At 36.5% G+C, this 14,131-nt stretch overlaps 1 protein-coding gene across 3 annotated transcripts in view; it reads left to right on the top strand.

The window, feature by feature from the left end:
* Positions 1–14,131, top strand: part of LOC104152956 (junction-mediating and -regulatory protein) — a 65,654-nt gene that overhangs the window by 36,194 nt on the left and 15,329 nt on the right. For all 3 annotated transcript variants that reach the window (XR_696101.2, XM_009688578.2, XM_009688577.2), the window contains exons 5-7: positions 4,477–4,642; positions 8,609–8,796; positions 13,982–14,068. Coding sequence is in view for 2 of the 3 variants with exons in the window: in XM_009688578.2 (XP_009686873.2) it covers positions 4,477–4,642; positions 8,609–8,796; positions 13,982–14,068 (441 nt within the window). In the remaining variant the exon portion in view is untranslated. The remainder of the gene's footprint in view (positions 1–4,476; positions 4,643–8,608; positions 8,797–13,981; positions 14,069–14,131) is intronic.

Here is a 14,131-nt window from a genome sequence, read left to right on the forward strand (position 1 = left end):
AGCCCAGCACACAAATTATGAGTGATCATCTTAACTTCATTTTCTGTGGTAATTTATCGTGTAATATCATGACCTGACTGTAATTGACTCTTGGTACTTAGTTGGATGGAGGAGTACTTGCGCTCTGCAGGTTGCTAGACAGGGGTTGGAATTTGCCTATCATCATTGGCAGGGTGCTTCTTGCTTCCCATAAAATCATTTAAAAATTCTTTAAAATGATTTTCTACCGTTTTTGAGGATGCACATCTGTATTTTCACCTCAAGACTCGAGCTTTCTTCTGATTTTTTTTTTTACTCAACCTTCTGAGATTTCGTAGACAGTAACAGTGATGAATTAAAGTGAATGTTTGAATTAGAGAACAGTCAGTATTCACGAGGTGGATTATATTTATATTTTATCTGAACAGTAGCAGATGACTTAAAAGACTGGATAATAGGAAGTTTAATAATAGCTATTAATATTTAATGCAAAGGATGAGTAATAGGAATTTTTACCGTGGACTGCAGGTTAGTCAGTTTGTAAATGACAGCAAATGAGAATGACCATAGTTTTTTTCAGTTGGTAGCAATGTGATTGAGCCACCAGAGCAACAGGGGGTGGTAGAGCAGCCAGAGCAAACCAGATGTTTACGGGAAAGGGAGAAGTATTAGTGTCACTGTGCAGGGCACTTGCAAGATATTCTTCCACACCTTTTTGGTCACCCTAGAAAGATTAGTTAACTGGGACAGGTGCAGAGAAGGGCTACTGTGGTGATCCCGGTAACCAGGAGTTTATTTAAAAAAAAACAAACAAAAAAAAAAAAACAAGAAGAGAGGATAACAGAAGAGTTGGTGCTGGCAGGGACCTCTGGGGATCATCTGGGCCAACCAGCTGGAGCAGGTTGCCCAGCAGTTAAGGTTGTTTGGGCAAGTAAAATGAAGGCTAAGATGATACACAGTTAATCTCCACAAATATGCTAATGGGAATAAATATAAGAAGAGCTATGTGTGTTGTTGCTGAGCATTGGCACAAGAACAAAGTGAATTATCTGATTGTGAATACATTTGGAAATATGGAAGAAAACTTCTGGCAGTTAGGAGTGAGGATCCGGAAGCCTTCCAACAGGAATAACAAACTTTGTGTTTAGTGCAAGCTTAATGTTTTAGTTTTGTTTTTTACAAAACCAGCACAACAATAACACCATGGAAATGATTTTTAAAAATTGAGTTTGTGAAATCAATTAATTTTAGTTAGGTTGTTTGAAAGTGTTCTGTGATGGTGGAAAGCTGGATTTGGATAACCCTTGGTTCTGTGTTCCGTGTTTCTCTATTTTTCTATTAACTCTGTCATCAGTTCTCTTAGTATGTGTGTTTATAGTTCGTCACAGGCTTTCTGTGTTAATCCGTGTATCTACCTTACCTTTGTTTTGGCTTACAGGTGGTATTTTTTGCCATTGAATTGTTAGGAAAGCTAAGCTGCTGTTGAAGTTCTTTGCTTAATATGAATGAGGTAACAAAGACCTTAAACACTGTTAGCTAAATTAAGGCTAGAGAGATTAAATTATTTGCTTGAGTTAATGCAGGAAGTTGAGACACAGCAGGAAATTGAACTCGGATCTCCTAACTTCTAGTTCTTTATCCAACTGCAAAGTGTTTCTTTCCTGAGATTACATTCTCCCTTTATAAGTTCTCCATGCTTCTTTCGCTGTGTTGACCAGTCTGAGATTTTTCTACATTCATATCTGTCCTATCAAGAATGCAGTGAGTTACTAGCACAGATTAGATAGCAACTTTTTTCTTTTTTTTTTTTTTTCCTTTTTCATGAGGGGCTATTATATGGTTAGGATATCTGGCTGATGGCCATGTAGCAGAATTAATTTCCCATTGCTGTTGCACCTGAACTGAATACGCTGTTGTTGTACCCCTAAAAAAGACCAGGTGGCTGGCAGCATCATGCCTGCAGGGCTTTCTACACTTCTGTTGTCGGACAGCTCCTTTATCCAGCAGACAGATGCTGGTGCTGCTGAAAGAAATTTTGAGCTACTGTAACTTGATTAGTTGATACTTTTAAACAAGTCCAGTTTACAGCTCTACACAGTCTATATACAAAATCTGTGGACTTAAATTTGGGAACATCTTGTTTAAAGAAAAAATGCGTACTTGTTCAAATCTGGGGGAACTTCACAGCTGACTGAGAAAACACAGGTTCTTGATTGTGGTAGAAGGTTGAATGACATTGAATTAATTTGCTGAAAAAAATCTTTTTTCCTACGGTATATCTTTTTACAATGAGAAAATTCTTTAAAAATGCCAAATACTTGGATTCCCTGCCTGACAAATTAACGTTGTACCTCTTTTATGGAGGAAATTTAAAAAAAAAAAAAAAAAAAAAAAAAAAAGGAAGGTTTAAGAGAATCAGTCCTTTTATCCTGAAAACTAGCCTCTGATTTGCTGCAAGTATGCCATCATTATGTCACTTTCTATTTTGATCACAACTAGTAACTTAGTAAGGATGCAGAGTAGTAGACTGACATAACAGTAAGTCTTGGTGTCATTGTGAACTGAAACATATAAATTATATATTATTGATTGTAAGATTTATGATATTCACTTAAGAACTTACTGATCCTTTCAGGCTGATAACTGATTCAATAAATATGCCATGAAGTAGAAGAAATTTTAAAAATGGAACTTAGAAGAATTGATTTACAGGTCCTCCATCTCTCAGTCTTACATGGAAAGGAGTGTAGTTCAGAGAACTGTTTCCTTAGTATGTAATTACGCTGTGAAATCCCTGTCGATGGATAATGATGCAGATGCTAAAAGCTTTCATGCCATCAAAAAGGGGTTGGATAAATTCATGTAGTAACATGTAAGACTACTTAATATAAAAGGCAGCACTGTGGCTTATGAAGTCTTGAGCTGCAAGTTGTGGTAGAGAATGGGGAAGCGTTTTAGAGAGATATCACTGCACTGCCTGCAATGTTTTGTCTTCCTAGAAATTTGCTGTTATCCTTTGTCTTAAACAGGATATTGAGTAAGATTAATCTTTGGTCTGATTCAGCAGAGATAATTTTCGGTTTTAATATAGTTATGTTTAAGCATTCATGATTTAAAAAAAAAAAAACCCTAGGAAGCCCATTTCTGGCATAATTACAGATATGGTTTTACTCTTTGAAGAAACTACCGTAATGTAAAAATCTATTAGCAAATATTTTAAAAAATATATAGTTAACTAGGTACTTTATTTTTCCTTGGTAGACTTCCCTTTCTAATGATTGAATGTCTGTAATAGAGAAACTGGATCTCCTTTAATCAGAACGATAAGGTAGATCAAAAATCTTATTCAAATTTAAAATTACTTTCATCCTTCATGTGGGAGAAAGTGAGAGATTTATTTTTTGAGAAGGGAGAGAGAATATGCACGTGGCCGTCTTTTCCTGCTAGGAGGTCTTAGGGAAGCATAGCTCTGAATTCCCTCCAAAGTGAGACAACACATAAGATCCCCTTTTGTATCTGTATTTCTTGAATATTGTCTGAATTTCCAACTGGCCTTAGCAGCTAGATCTTGTTTGACTGAAATGCGTGCCTGCCTTTGGGAAGGAGAAAGATTTGAGTTCAGTTTCGTGGTTTCTTGTGTCACTTTTTTGTGTCAAACCTATGACACAAATAAGTGCTAGAATATATATAAATGTTTTAATGTAGATCTCTTTTCACTTATTAAAAAAAACTCCGGAAACAGAGACTTTGAAATTTCATACATTCTGATTATCCAGAACTTGAATTTTCGGAGTATTGTTCCTTTCAAGCTGCAATTCTGGAGTTATGAGATTTTTTGGAGGAAAAAAATGAAAAAAAAAAAAGTATAAAAGCCTATGGCTAGGCAGATGTTCTGCTTTGTTATGCCTATATCCTATACCTATACAATATAGACATATAAAATACGATAAAAAGCATCCATTTATTCCTTCACCCAGACTTTTTTGTTTGTAGAGGAATTCCTCAGTTAAATTATTATCATTTCAAGAGCATCAGTGCATGTAATTTTCCCCGTTCCCACCTTTTTTCACTTTTTCCCCCACAAATTTGGCTTTAGTAACAGTTTTAACTTCAGTATTCTAGGTGCTGTTAGCAGAGCATCTTTTAGACTTTTTGGATACTAATTTCATTTTATTTCTTCAGAGATTCAAGTACTGGAGTGAAAAAGGTTGGTGGGGATATTTCATGCTGTGCTTACTGTATGACTTGACAGTCACAAAGAGTAATCCAATGCCAGGGTTTCTACTACTATCATATGTAGAATACAACAAGTATTAGAGATGTATGAAACTGTGTGGCTGATCAAAAACTGTTTTATGACCTTGTTGTATGTGATTTTACCATGTTATATTTAGTGTACCAGACTGTTATCTAGCTATAGTCATGTTTAAATCTGTGATTTTGTTCTCCTGATATCCTGGAACTGTGTGTTTATTTTCATTTTCTCTTTATATTTAGATGCAAAGTCTGAAGGGTGGCACAGAAGCCATAGCCCATTTGGACAAGTTAGAAGCTGATTATTATGATCTACAGCTTCAATTATATGAAGTGCAGTTTGAGATTTTGAAATGTGAAGAGCTGCTGCTGACAGCACAACTTGAAAGCATCAGAAGGCTGATGTCAGGTGCTTTATGTGTTATAATTAACATGTAATCTGTAAAAGATAATTCTCTTCATAAGATTCCAGTAAAGCCTATGGGAGTGAAATGAGAACAGTTTCTTTACCGTATGAAGAGCTGGATCTTTTAACAGAAGTACTGTTAAATAAAAATCTGCATCAGGTCATATACATACAGATACAGAAGTTTTGGTCTGATTCTCATTGTCTCTTTAGGAATAAGCATATAAGATACTATGTAAGATTTGAAAAACTAAGCTTAGGGAGGAGAAAATGTCTTAATTATTGGACTTGTCTCATTAAAAATTTGCATTGGCACTACTCATGTTCTTGAAGTTATTGATTCTCAGAAGGAATTCCTGCAAATTGGAATCCTTCAGCTATACTTTGAAGCTTGTTGTATTGCTGTCTCACTGGTTGGAGCAGTGATGCAAACCTACGGTTTCAGAAACTATGGTATCATTTGTACTCACAAACTATGGAAATGGTACGGGCAAATCATACAATGTTTTTGAATCCTATTCTGTCCTTTGGACCTTTCTACACTTAATGCTTTTATTCATATAAGCTCTGTGTTATTGTTTAGTGCACAGTACTTGCATAGAAAATTTTTGTTGTGGTTAGAAAAGTCACTTAAGAGCAGAAATCTGAAACTAGGTTGCATTGTGAGTTGCCTCTGGAGAAGGAGAAAACACAGGCGATATGGAGCCTTCTCTCCCACTCACGGTTGTGTGCATCTCCTCCTTTCACATTTGTGATCTCATGGCAACAACGTTATTTTTATGTAAGGAAGCTGAGGATTGAAAACTTTGTAAGTGGCTTTAAAGAAATGTGGGACCTCTGACCTCATGCCTTTAGGGGCAGCTAGTTAGTGCTTAATAGATAGTTGTTTGCACTTGGGAAACGATGCACATAATTCTGATATTGAAATCACTGTACAGTTTGCTTGCACACAAACTGAAGGAAATCCCTTGAGCAGGAGACTGAGAAGAAAGGAAATGCGTATCAGAATCTTTTCTTGTTGGGGTAGTATTAATAGCAAAACTAAAGGGCCCTCAGAGATTTAGCCTGCTGTAAAAACAGCGCAGGTCGTTATGAGTTGTCATTTATGTTTTCCCCAGAAATCTCAACAAAAAAACCCCCAAAACCCCACAACCCGACCCAAAATGAAATAAAACCCCCATTCAACTAACCAGCCAACCCTCTCCCTCTCCTTCTCTGATGGCAACTTAGTTGTTCACTATTCTGATTTCCTTTGCTGTTTTAAATTTGTAAGGTATTCTTAAAACTAAAAGGATTTTTTTTTTTTTATTAAAGGCAGCTGTTTATATTAGAAGTAATTACTGTTTTTAACAACTCTCAGCTATATCCATAGGACAGAAAATGAAAAATGCCTTTCTTAACTGTGTGGGAATTTTGTTCGAAGGATGAAATTACCTCTTTGGAGTTTACTCAGGCGGGGCAGGATAGAACAGTTGTGAAAAATGTGACATTTAAGTGGCTACCTCCGGTCAAAACTATTCTGTATCTAGTCTGAGTGATGGCATCGCTCAAAAATATAGTGGTCTTTTAATATGTGGTGTTTCCTGCTGAGTCGAAGAGAAATGTGGTCTTACATCTTCTGTTATTCTTCCTTTTTAAAGTGTAGTTATAATGAGTATAGTACTAGCCTTTTAATTGAACACATTTGTATGACTTGAAATACATGTATCTTGGAGACTTTTAGAAGCTGTTGCTGTTCTTTTCTCATTAACTGTATTGGCTCTGCAGTGATTTCTTGGAGAGTTTTGGATTCTGTTTGGACGTGTGCAAAATCAGCAGAAGAGCAGGATGAAGTCCCAGCTGAGACTCTCTTGAGAGCAATATTTGATTTGACTGCCAGTTTGAATTTGCAGCTTGTAAGTTAGGAGCAGAAAAACATCTTCTTGCACGTTTTCAATGTGCAAATTCAGCACATTAGATCTGAAAAGTACTGACTGATAATAAACTGTAGTATTATAAGCTGCAGTAGTGGTATCTTACTGTCATTAATCAAACACCTGCACTTAAATACTCAAAATGTGAACTTACTAGGTTAGAGTTTTAAAGGGTCTTATCCTATCCATAAAAACTATCCATGCATCCTTGTAAGATTTTTTTTTTTTGGTGATTGCAGTGCTGTCAGCAGAGAACATGATAGTTGGTTCCTGTTTTGTTTTGGTTTTGAAAGGCTTTCTTTTTGGTTTAGTTGTTTTATTTTTTCTGTCTTTTTTCTGTCTCCTCCCCTTTTTTCTTTTGAACAAATACAAATGTTGTGGACCTTACCTAAAGAGGAGTTATCTTATTTGATTTATTTTAGGTGTTTGGGTTATTAGCAGTTTAAGCACTGGCCAGATTTATAATAATTTTAAAAGCTCAAAAGCTGTTTGTGGAAGACTTGGAATTTTTGATGGAGGATGCAGTAGAAGTGCCAAGTTTTTTGAGACATTTGGGTGTTTATAAGCCCCATTTAAAGTTACATTATAGAACTGCAATATTTGACAGTTCTGTAGCTCAGCTATTAGGGTTTCATTTATAAATTCCTATCTTTCTATCCTAACTATGTGGGGGGCTTGTGGGGAGGAGAGTTCTTTTTTGTTTTGTGTTTGTGTTGTTTTTTACTCATTGATGTTTCAGAGCGGGTTCTAGTGACTGGATGATTTAACTAAGATGAAATATTTGCTTTTTTTTTTTTTTTTTTTTTTTTAACTGAATGCTCAAATAAAGACTCAAGTAGGTCTGTTTTTTATTACTTTTTTTTTATTTATTATTAATATACTCCTGTTCCTCCTTTTCTGGTAGTATCATGTCTTGTACTGAGCTGAAATTAGCATGATACAATCAGAATTCTACTCTATTCTGTGATTCTTTGAATTTTGGTTGCAGCAGAGACCTTGCATACAAATAACATGAATGATAACTTCTTTTAAAATGCGTAGCATTCTGAAAAAAACCCTGCCCCTCTCTACAAATAATCTAGTAGCAGGAGTAGGAGGAAGCTGAATGAAACAGAAGTTACAGTCGTCTTGAAAGGCAGTTGATTCAGGAGAAATGAGAAGGTTTGGTGGTGCTGCAAAGCAGACACTCAACAGTCATGCCAGCCATCTATCCGCCTGTTTAAGCCAGCAATAGTACATATCCCTCTTGGTGTGTTACAACACATATCCTACTTGGCATGCCAGTGAAATAGAGAACAAGAAGCCTTTGCTTCTCCTTCATCCCAACGTTCTGCAAGGATTTCCAATTCTCATTCTTTTCCCTCTTGGCAAGAGATGAGAAGCCAACATTCAGAGATGAGCTCAGTGTTATATTGAATGCTTTACTCAGGAGGCTAAAAATCATAAGTGCTGATAAAACTGTTAGTAATGACCTCCTTTTCAGGCATGTAATGTTTTGAAGGATGGCCTTGAAGTTACCCCTCTCACGGCTGCCTCTGAGCAGAAGCAGTGACTGGTCAAAAACCTCCTAAGAGAGAATTTTTAGTGCTGTTGTGTTGTCTGACTCCCCTTTCATGAAATTAATAGTAGTTTGTATTAGAAGAATCTCATGCCATAGGCCCTGAACTTTGTAGTGAAGACCGGAGGGTATTACTGCGTCTCGCGATAACTTGCACTAGTTAAGAAACCCAAAGACACGTATGGGCATTGTATTGAAGTTAGACTGCAGGCACAAACATACGTTTACAATTGCGTACTCTGAGCTTACCTGAATAACAAGCTATGCTTCATTAGCATTGATTTCTGTTCTTCATGTAAACTTTAAAGCCTTACAGCCTTTGCTCTTTAGCGCTGTCACTCTGACCTTTTGTTTGTGTTCTTCCTCTCAAATGACTATAGCATTCTTCTACGTTAAATCTTGCCACTCAGTGGGGGGTTTTTGTTGTTGAACAAAACAAAACATTAATCAAATACAGACTATTGATTTGACTTTTTGTTGCTGACATTTTTAAAACAGAGAAGAAAGATGAAGTGGTATATTATGACACTTACGAAAGTATGGAAGCCATGCTTGAAAAAGAGGATATGGCAACATCTGTACATCTGCAAAAAGAGGAACTGCAGAAATTACAACAAAAAATCCGCCAGCTGGAAGCAAGGCGTGGACGTATTTCAGCCAAGAAAGCCTACCTCAGAAATAAAAAGGTACTTTAAATTGCAAAATTCTAGCATAATTTAGCAAATTTAGTGAAACTTTAAAAGATTGCATTTCAGATACAGCTTCCAAGTCTCTCAGAATTTTCAGAGATTGTATTTACTACTTACTAAAACTTATTTTACACTGTTACTAGACAAATACAGTGGCAAGTATCAAAATTTTGAGATGGCAGTGTAATACCTTTTTTAAAATATGTTTTCACCTGATACTATAGAGTATAAGGCTATACGGAAGTCTCTGTTAAGACCCCATTCTAAATTAGGACCAGGGTTGGGATGGTTGTGTATTCGCAATCATGTCACATGATGTGGGAGATCACACCTTTATAAACAGTTATGGTAGGCTCAGGGTAAAGATCTGTCCTCTCGTTCGTAACTAATATGTCTGTATCTAAATCTGAAGCATAACAGAGGAAATAAAGCAGTAGTTGATATGTTTTGTGTTTTTTATATTTCTGCAGTCACCATCCTCTCTGTGATGAACACTATGGATATGAATATAGATAAATTGTTGTAAAACAAATTTCTCTTGTTAGTTGGGAAATAGTTTGCTTAGAGTCATCAAGTTTGTGATTTTTGTAAAAATGAAAAGTATCAAGAAGCTGGGCTTTTGAATACTTTTGGGAATTATTTCCATCTGTCATGTGACGCTAATTAGTATATACTACATTAAAATAGTTAGAACTATTTTCTTCTGAGTATGAAGAGACACTGTAGGCACCTTATGGAGTATACAGACCTGTTTAAAAGCTAGAAGCTGGTTATTCCATGCTTACCTACGAAGGAGAAGTTGAGAAGTGACCCTGAAGCAGGAATAGATTCTTTTTTTTTTTTTTTTTAAGCATGGCTTTTTATATGTATAGCTAACTAGTCCCCTTCTGCTGGTTCATTTGTTTCAAGGTTTTACTATGATAAAATATCTTGCTTAAGCGGGAAGGAATTGCTTTTTCTAGGCTACATCACTAGGTGCAGCATGCCTACTTGTACGCTGAAACACAACGCAGAGTGTGTATGGTAGTACTGCTCATCTGGCTTGGCTCGGCCTCTAGGAGTAATGTAGTCATGTCCACTTAAACTTGTGCTGGAATAGTGTGGCTATACTGCTTTCTGTGTGAAACGTTACTGCTGAGTGAGGACATCACAGCACTCTTTAAACTAGTTCCAGCTCTCTCTACTAACTTCATTGCCCAGTGTAGAAATACCTGCAAGTGATTGCTGTAGTCAGATGCTTAGCTTTCAGCTACCAAAGAAAACAGAGATTAGAATAGCATGTATTTAAATTTGCAGGAGGAAATCAAAGATTTTGGTTTGAGCAAAAAGAATAGGCAGAATCAGTTGTTCTGTGCCATTTTATAGCACTTGTTGGGGAGAAAACAACACAGCCATTTTAATGAATATTTATATTAAATAGGTATTTACTGTAACTGCTCTTACTATTGCTGAATACAGCTCTAATTCAGAGTCCTGCTGAGCTTCCTAGTAGTTACCTGGAAGATCAGGCGTCTTGTGTCTTTGATTAAAGCATAAGCAAGCGTTATATCTTGAATTACTATTGCTGTAATGTTGCAAACCGTGTTGTTAATGAACATTACTTTTAGTGCCTGATGTACGTAGTTGTACTTTACAAACCTGTTGGAAAACAAGGTTCTTGCACTAAAGAGTTTGCAGTTTAAATTAAACGTGCAGAACAATGATGCAGATGGGACGCAAAAGTGGAATCCAGGTTGCGAGAATGAGTGAGTCAATGACTGAATGCTAAGTGGAAAAAGAAAGAGTACAAATGCTACGTGGTAAAATTATTTCCTGAAAGTATGTCTTTCTCTCTCAGTTAAGAAACATTTATTGCTGAACAGAGGGGCTAAGAGTCTACTCGATGCTTTTCAGGTTGTGTTCCTGACTGTGCTTGATTCAGTGAAGTATCTTAAAACATAACTGTAAGCAAGTGTTTTGATTTTGGTTGGTGGGGTTTTGGTGCCCCCCCCCCCCTTTTTTTTTAATCTTGGCAGGTCTGTTATCAAAAACAAAAAAGCAAGCTGTGCCTTAAGTGGTGCATACTGCAATATTGTGAAATATGTAGGAATATAGAAATTATAGCTGTTGCTTATTAGCTTTTTGGCAGCTGAAGATACCATTAAGAGAATGCGTCCTTTCAGGCAGCGGATAGCATGGTTAAGAAAACGATAGGAACCAATTCTGTAACATCAGTTTTTGTTTTTTGGAGAAGGCTGTTTCAGCATCCAAATATTTGAAAATCTTGTCTGTGAGTGAAAGGGGACCAAATGCTATGTGCAGAATAAGACTTTATGCGATATAAGCCTATACCCTTCTGTGACCACAATCTCTTTTCATTGTTTTTTTTAGAAATCTTTCCTTTTTTTTCTATCTGATGCTTTTTATTTTTTAGTACTGCTGTCAAATAATTGTAACAAACCTTTTTTGTTTGCAAACCCTTGCTAAAGGTCTTTTGTTAGAGCCCTCATTCAGTTGAGATTTTGAGCTGCTGAGCCAGTGCTTCTTAAGTTTATGGTTTTACTGAGGTTGATCTGTCTTTCACTGTACTAACATGAGTATAGGCTTTCTTCTCTCATAATTTCTTACAAAACATGTATTTGCGTTTGTTGAGCAATCACTTCCTGATGCTCCTTTGTGTTGATGCTAGTGAGCTAGTTATTAAAAAATCAGATTTTAATAGTTGTCTCATTATTTTTCCGTATTTCTTGAAAGCTAGTTATGGATTTTGCCTGCAGGGTGCATCTGCTGTTATGCCGCTCCACCCCCTGCTGGCTGCGCAGTGGTATCCCTGAGGGTGCAGCGTGAAACGAACAGCCGTTCTCTTGGGGAGCTAGGTAGCAAAGAGACAAGGTGAAAAAGACAGCGCAGGTGTCTAGGAAAATATCTTTGAAATTGAATTATTGTATGTACGGGAAAACTATTCCTTATTATAAGTGGAGAGAGAAAACTGGCTGGTGAAGCTATTTGCAGTATATTCGTAAGCGCTATGCATGCTTTGACCTAGGGAGCTTCCTGACGTGCCATGGTGTCCGTTTAATATGTGATCTTTGATTCTTTGCAGGTACGCAGTTTAGAGAATAGCTAATGCCAAAACAGGTGCTACGTAGTTGCAGTAATAGTTGAAATATGGTTACTTCATATGCTTTCGTGTTATCATTATTATATTTTAAAGACACGACAAAACAAATTATACAATAGAATATGCTTTCTGTACATACAGAGCTTACTAAATGAGAAGCTGACTTTTTATTGGGATGCTTTTCAGTTTGAAAGGTGGGCTCACTGGAACTAGTTAGAAGATCTATATTAGTATTATACTTAGTTTATGTATGCTATATGCCAATATTATATTTAACTATGGTAGTTTATCCAGTGAGAAGGTCTGAAATGGTTGATCAACTCCTCTTTTCTGTTTTCCAATAGAAGCACAATTTGATATTACAGAAATCAGTCAGGTGATTACAAGAGAAGTGAGCAGTACTACTTATTGCTGTCTGAATTCTGTACAGCTGGTCAGCATGCTCACTGAAGGATGCTCCAGCTGAAGCTTTACCAGGGCTGAGCAGAACAAGAGGATTACTGGAGAGGTGTTGCAGGCCACGTACACCCAATGTACCCAGTTATGATGCTTTGTTTTTGCTAATGTGAGATTGTTGATTTATGGGCAGCTTGTCATCCACCATAATCCTCCAGATCATTTTCTTTGGTGCTGAAACCTAACTATTTGTTCTTCATCCTTTATTTGCAGTCACTTATTCCTGTCTACAATTAGAACCCTGCGTTTGTCCCTATGAAATTGCAGCCTTTGTTTTTTTTAGACCATTTCTGTAATTAGTTAAGATGATTCAGAATGTTAATCCTGTGCTGCAACATGTTTTCAGCCCCTCCTAGTTTTTTTGCTTTGTTTCAAGTCATAGAGACCTAATTACATTAAAGTAGGTCATTTCTTTCTTAGCATAAAGTCAGTACCAAATATGTTTTGGTCCATTGTATCCTTTCTTTACATAGTTAAAATATCTAGCATTGCTGTTCTTAGGCAGAAAGATTTGAATGTTGATGCTAAACAGAAAATGTTTCAGAAAGTTGTACCTCCCCCAAGTATTTGTGAGATTCTTGTAATTTGCATATTAAAGTTTCTCTCATACTGACGCGTTGTCAAGACTAAAGAATGAAAAACAAAAAAACCTCTAACCCTGAAATATGATCTTTCTGGGACTTTTACAGTACTGTTTTAATGGAACTTAACACATAGATAGAGAATAAACTGTGAAGGTGAAAGTATTACACAAAGTCTTTCAGATTCTCATAGTATAGAGTCAGTGCCAAATACATTTTGGTCCAGTTTATTCTTTCTGTAATTCCTGTGCATCTGACCTTCTTTGGGCCTAATTTCATTGCCCATGCTGTCTGACTTCCTGGCCTGCAGTATTGCCAGGTGCGCTGGTCCATCTCTTGGCTACTCTGCACACCTGCAGGTGCCTTTCCTTTACAGTTGATGCTTCATGCAGTTCAGACTTCTTTTGTAATCTGCCTGAAGTTTGAGTGTCATGCCTCATCTTGTCATCTGTTGTAACTTATACTGTTTCCTTTTTAGTTTGTTACTCTTATTCTCAGGCAACATAATAAATGCTTGCTTTTAAACTTGACATTTCAGATGTGAATTCTGTGTAATAAAGGAACCTGTTTGTGCATGCATAAAATTATAACAATTTTATTAATGTTTGTACTTACAGATTGGTTATACGTGCAAAGGATGAACTGACACTTGTAAATGCGAAGTTACCTAGTTGCGTAAACAGAAATACACAGTGTATTTGAGAGTTAGTTACCGTTATCCACATATAATAATACATGGAACTGCACAGGGATTTTATTGATTCCCCAACTGTCTGACAAATCATCGTGTCTTGCCGCTTCTCTACTGGTATTGTAGAACAGACTTGTCAAGCACTGCTACTTGTAAATATTCATTTGGCAGTTAAAAGGAGTAGGTTATGGTTTTATTTGTAAACTAAATTAGCTTGGTTGAACAGTTGTCTGAGATTGGTTTTGTAGTTTTTATTTTTCTAATTCTCAGTGCTGCTTGCTAAATATTACATTTCATACTGTAAATTGATATTTAAAATGTGTATTTTATAGGTACTGTTTTATGTCTCTACAGGAGATCTGTATCGCAAAGCATAATGAAAAGATCCAGCAGCGTCACCACAGCGAGGAGGAGTACAGAATGCACCATACTGTACAGCTAGTAAGTTTGAGCTCTCTGCCGGTGAGGTTAGCCTTTAGTTAATTGCTTATATTCCTCGTTATA

This window comes from Struthio camelus, chromosome W (genome assembly GCF_040807025.1).
Source record: "Struthio camelus isolate bStrCam1 chromosome W, bStrCam1.hap1, whole genome shotgun sequence".
Taxonomy (NCBI): Eukaryota; Metazoa; Chordata; class Aves; order Struthioniformes; family Struthionidae; genus Struthio; species Struthio camelus.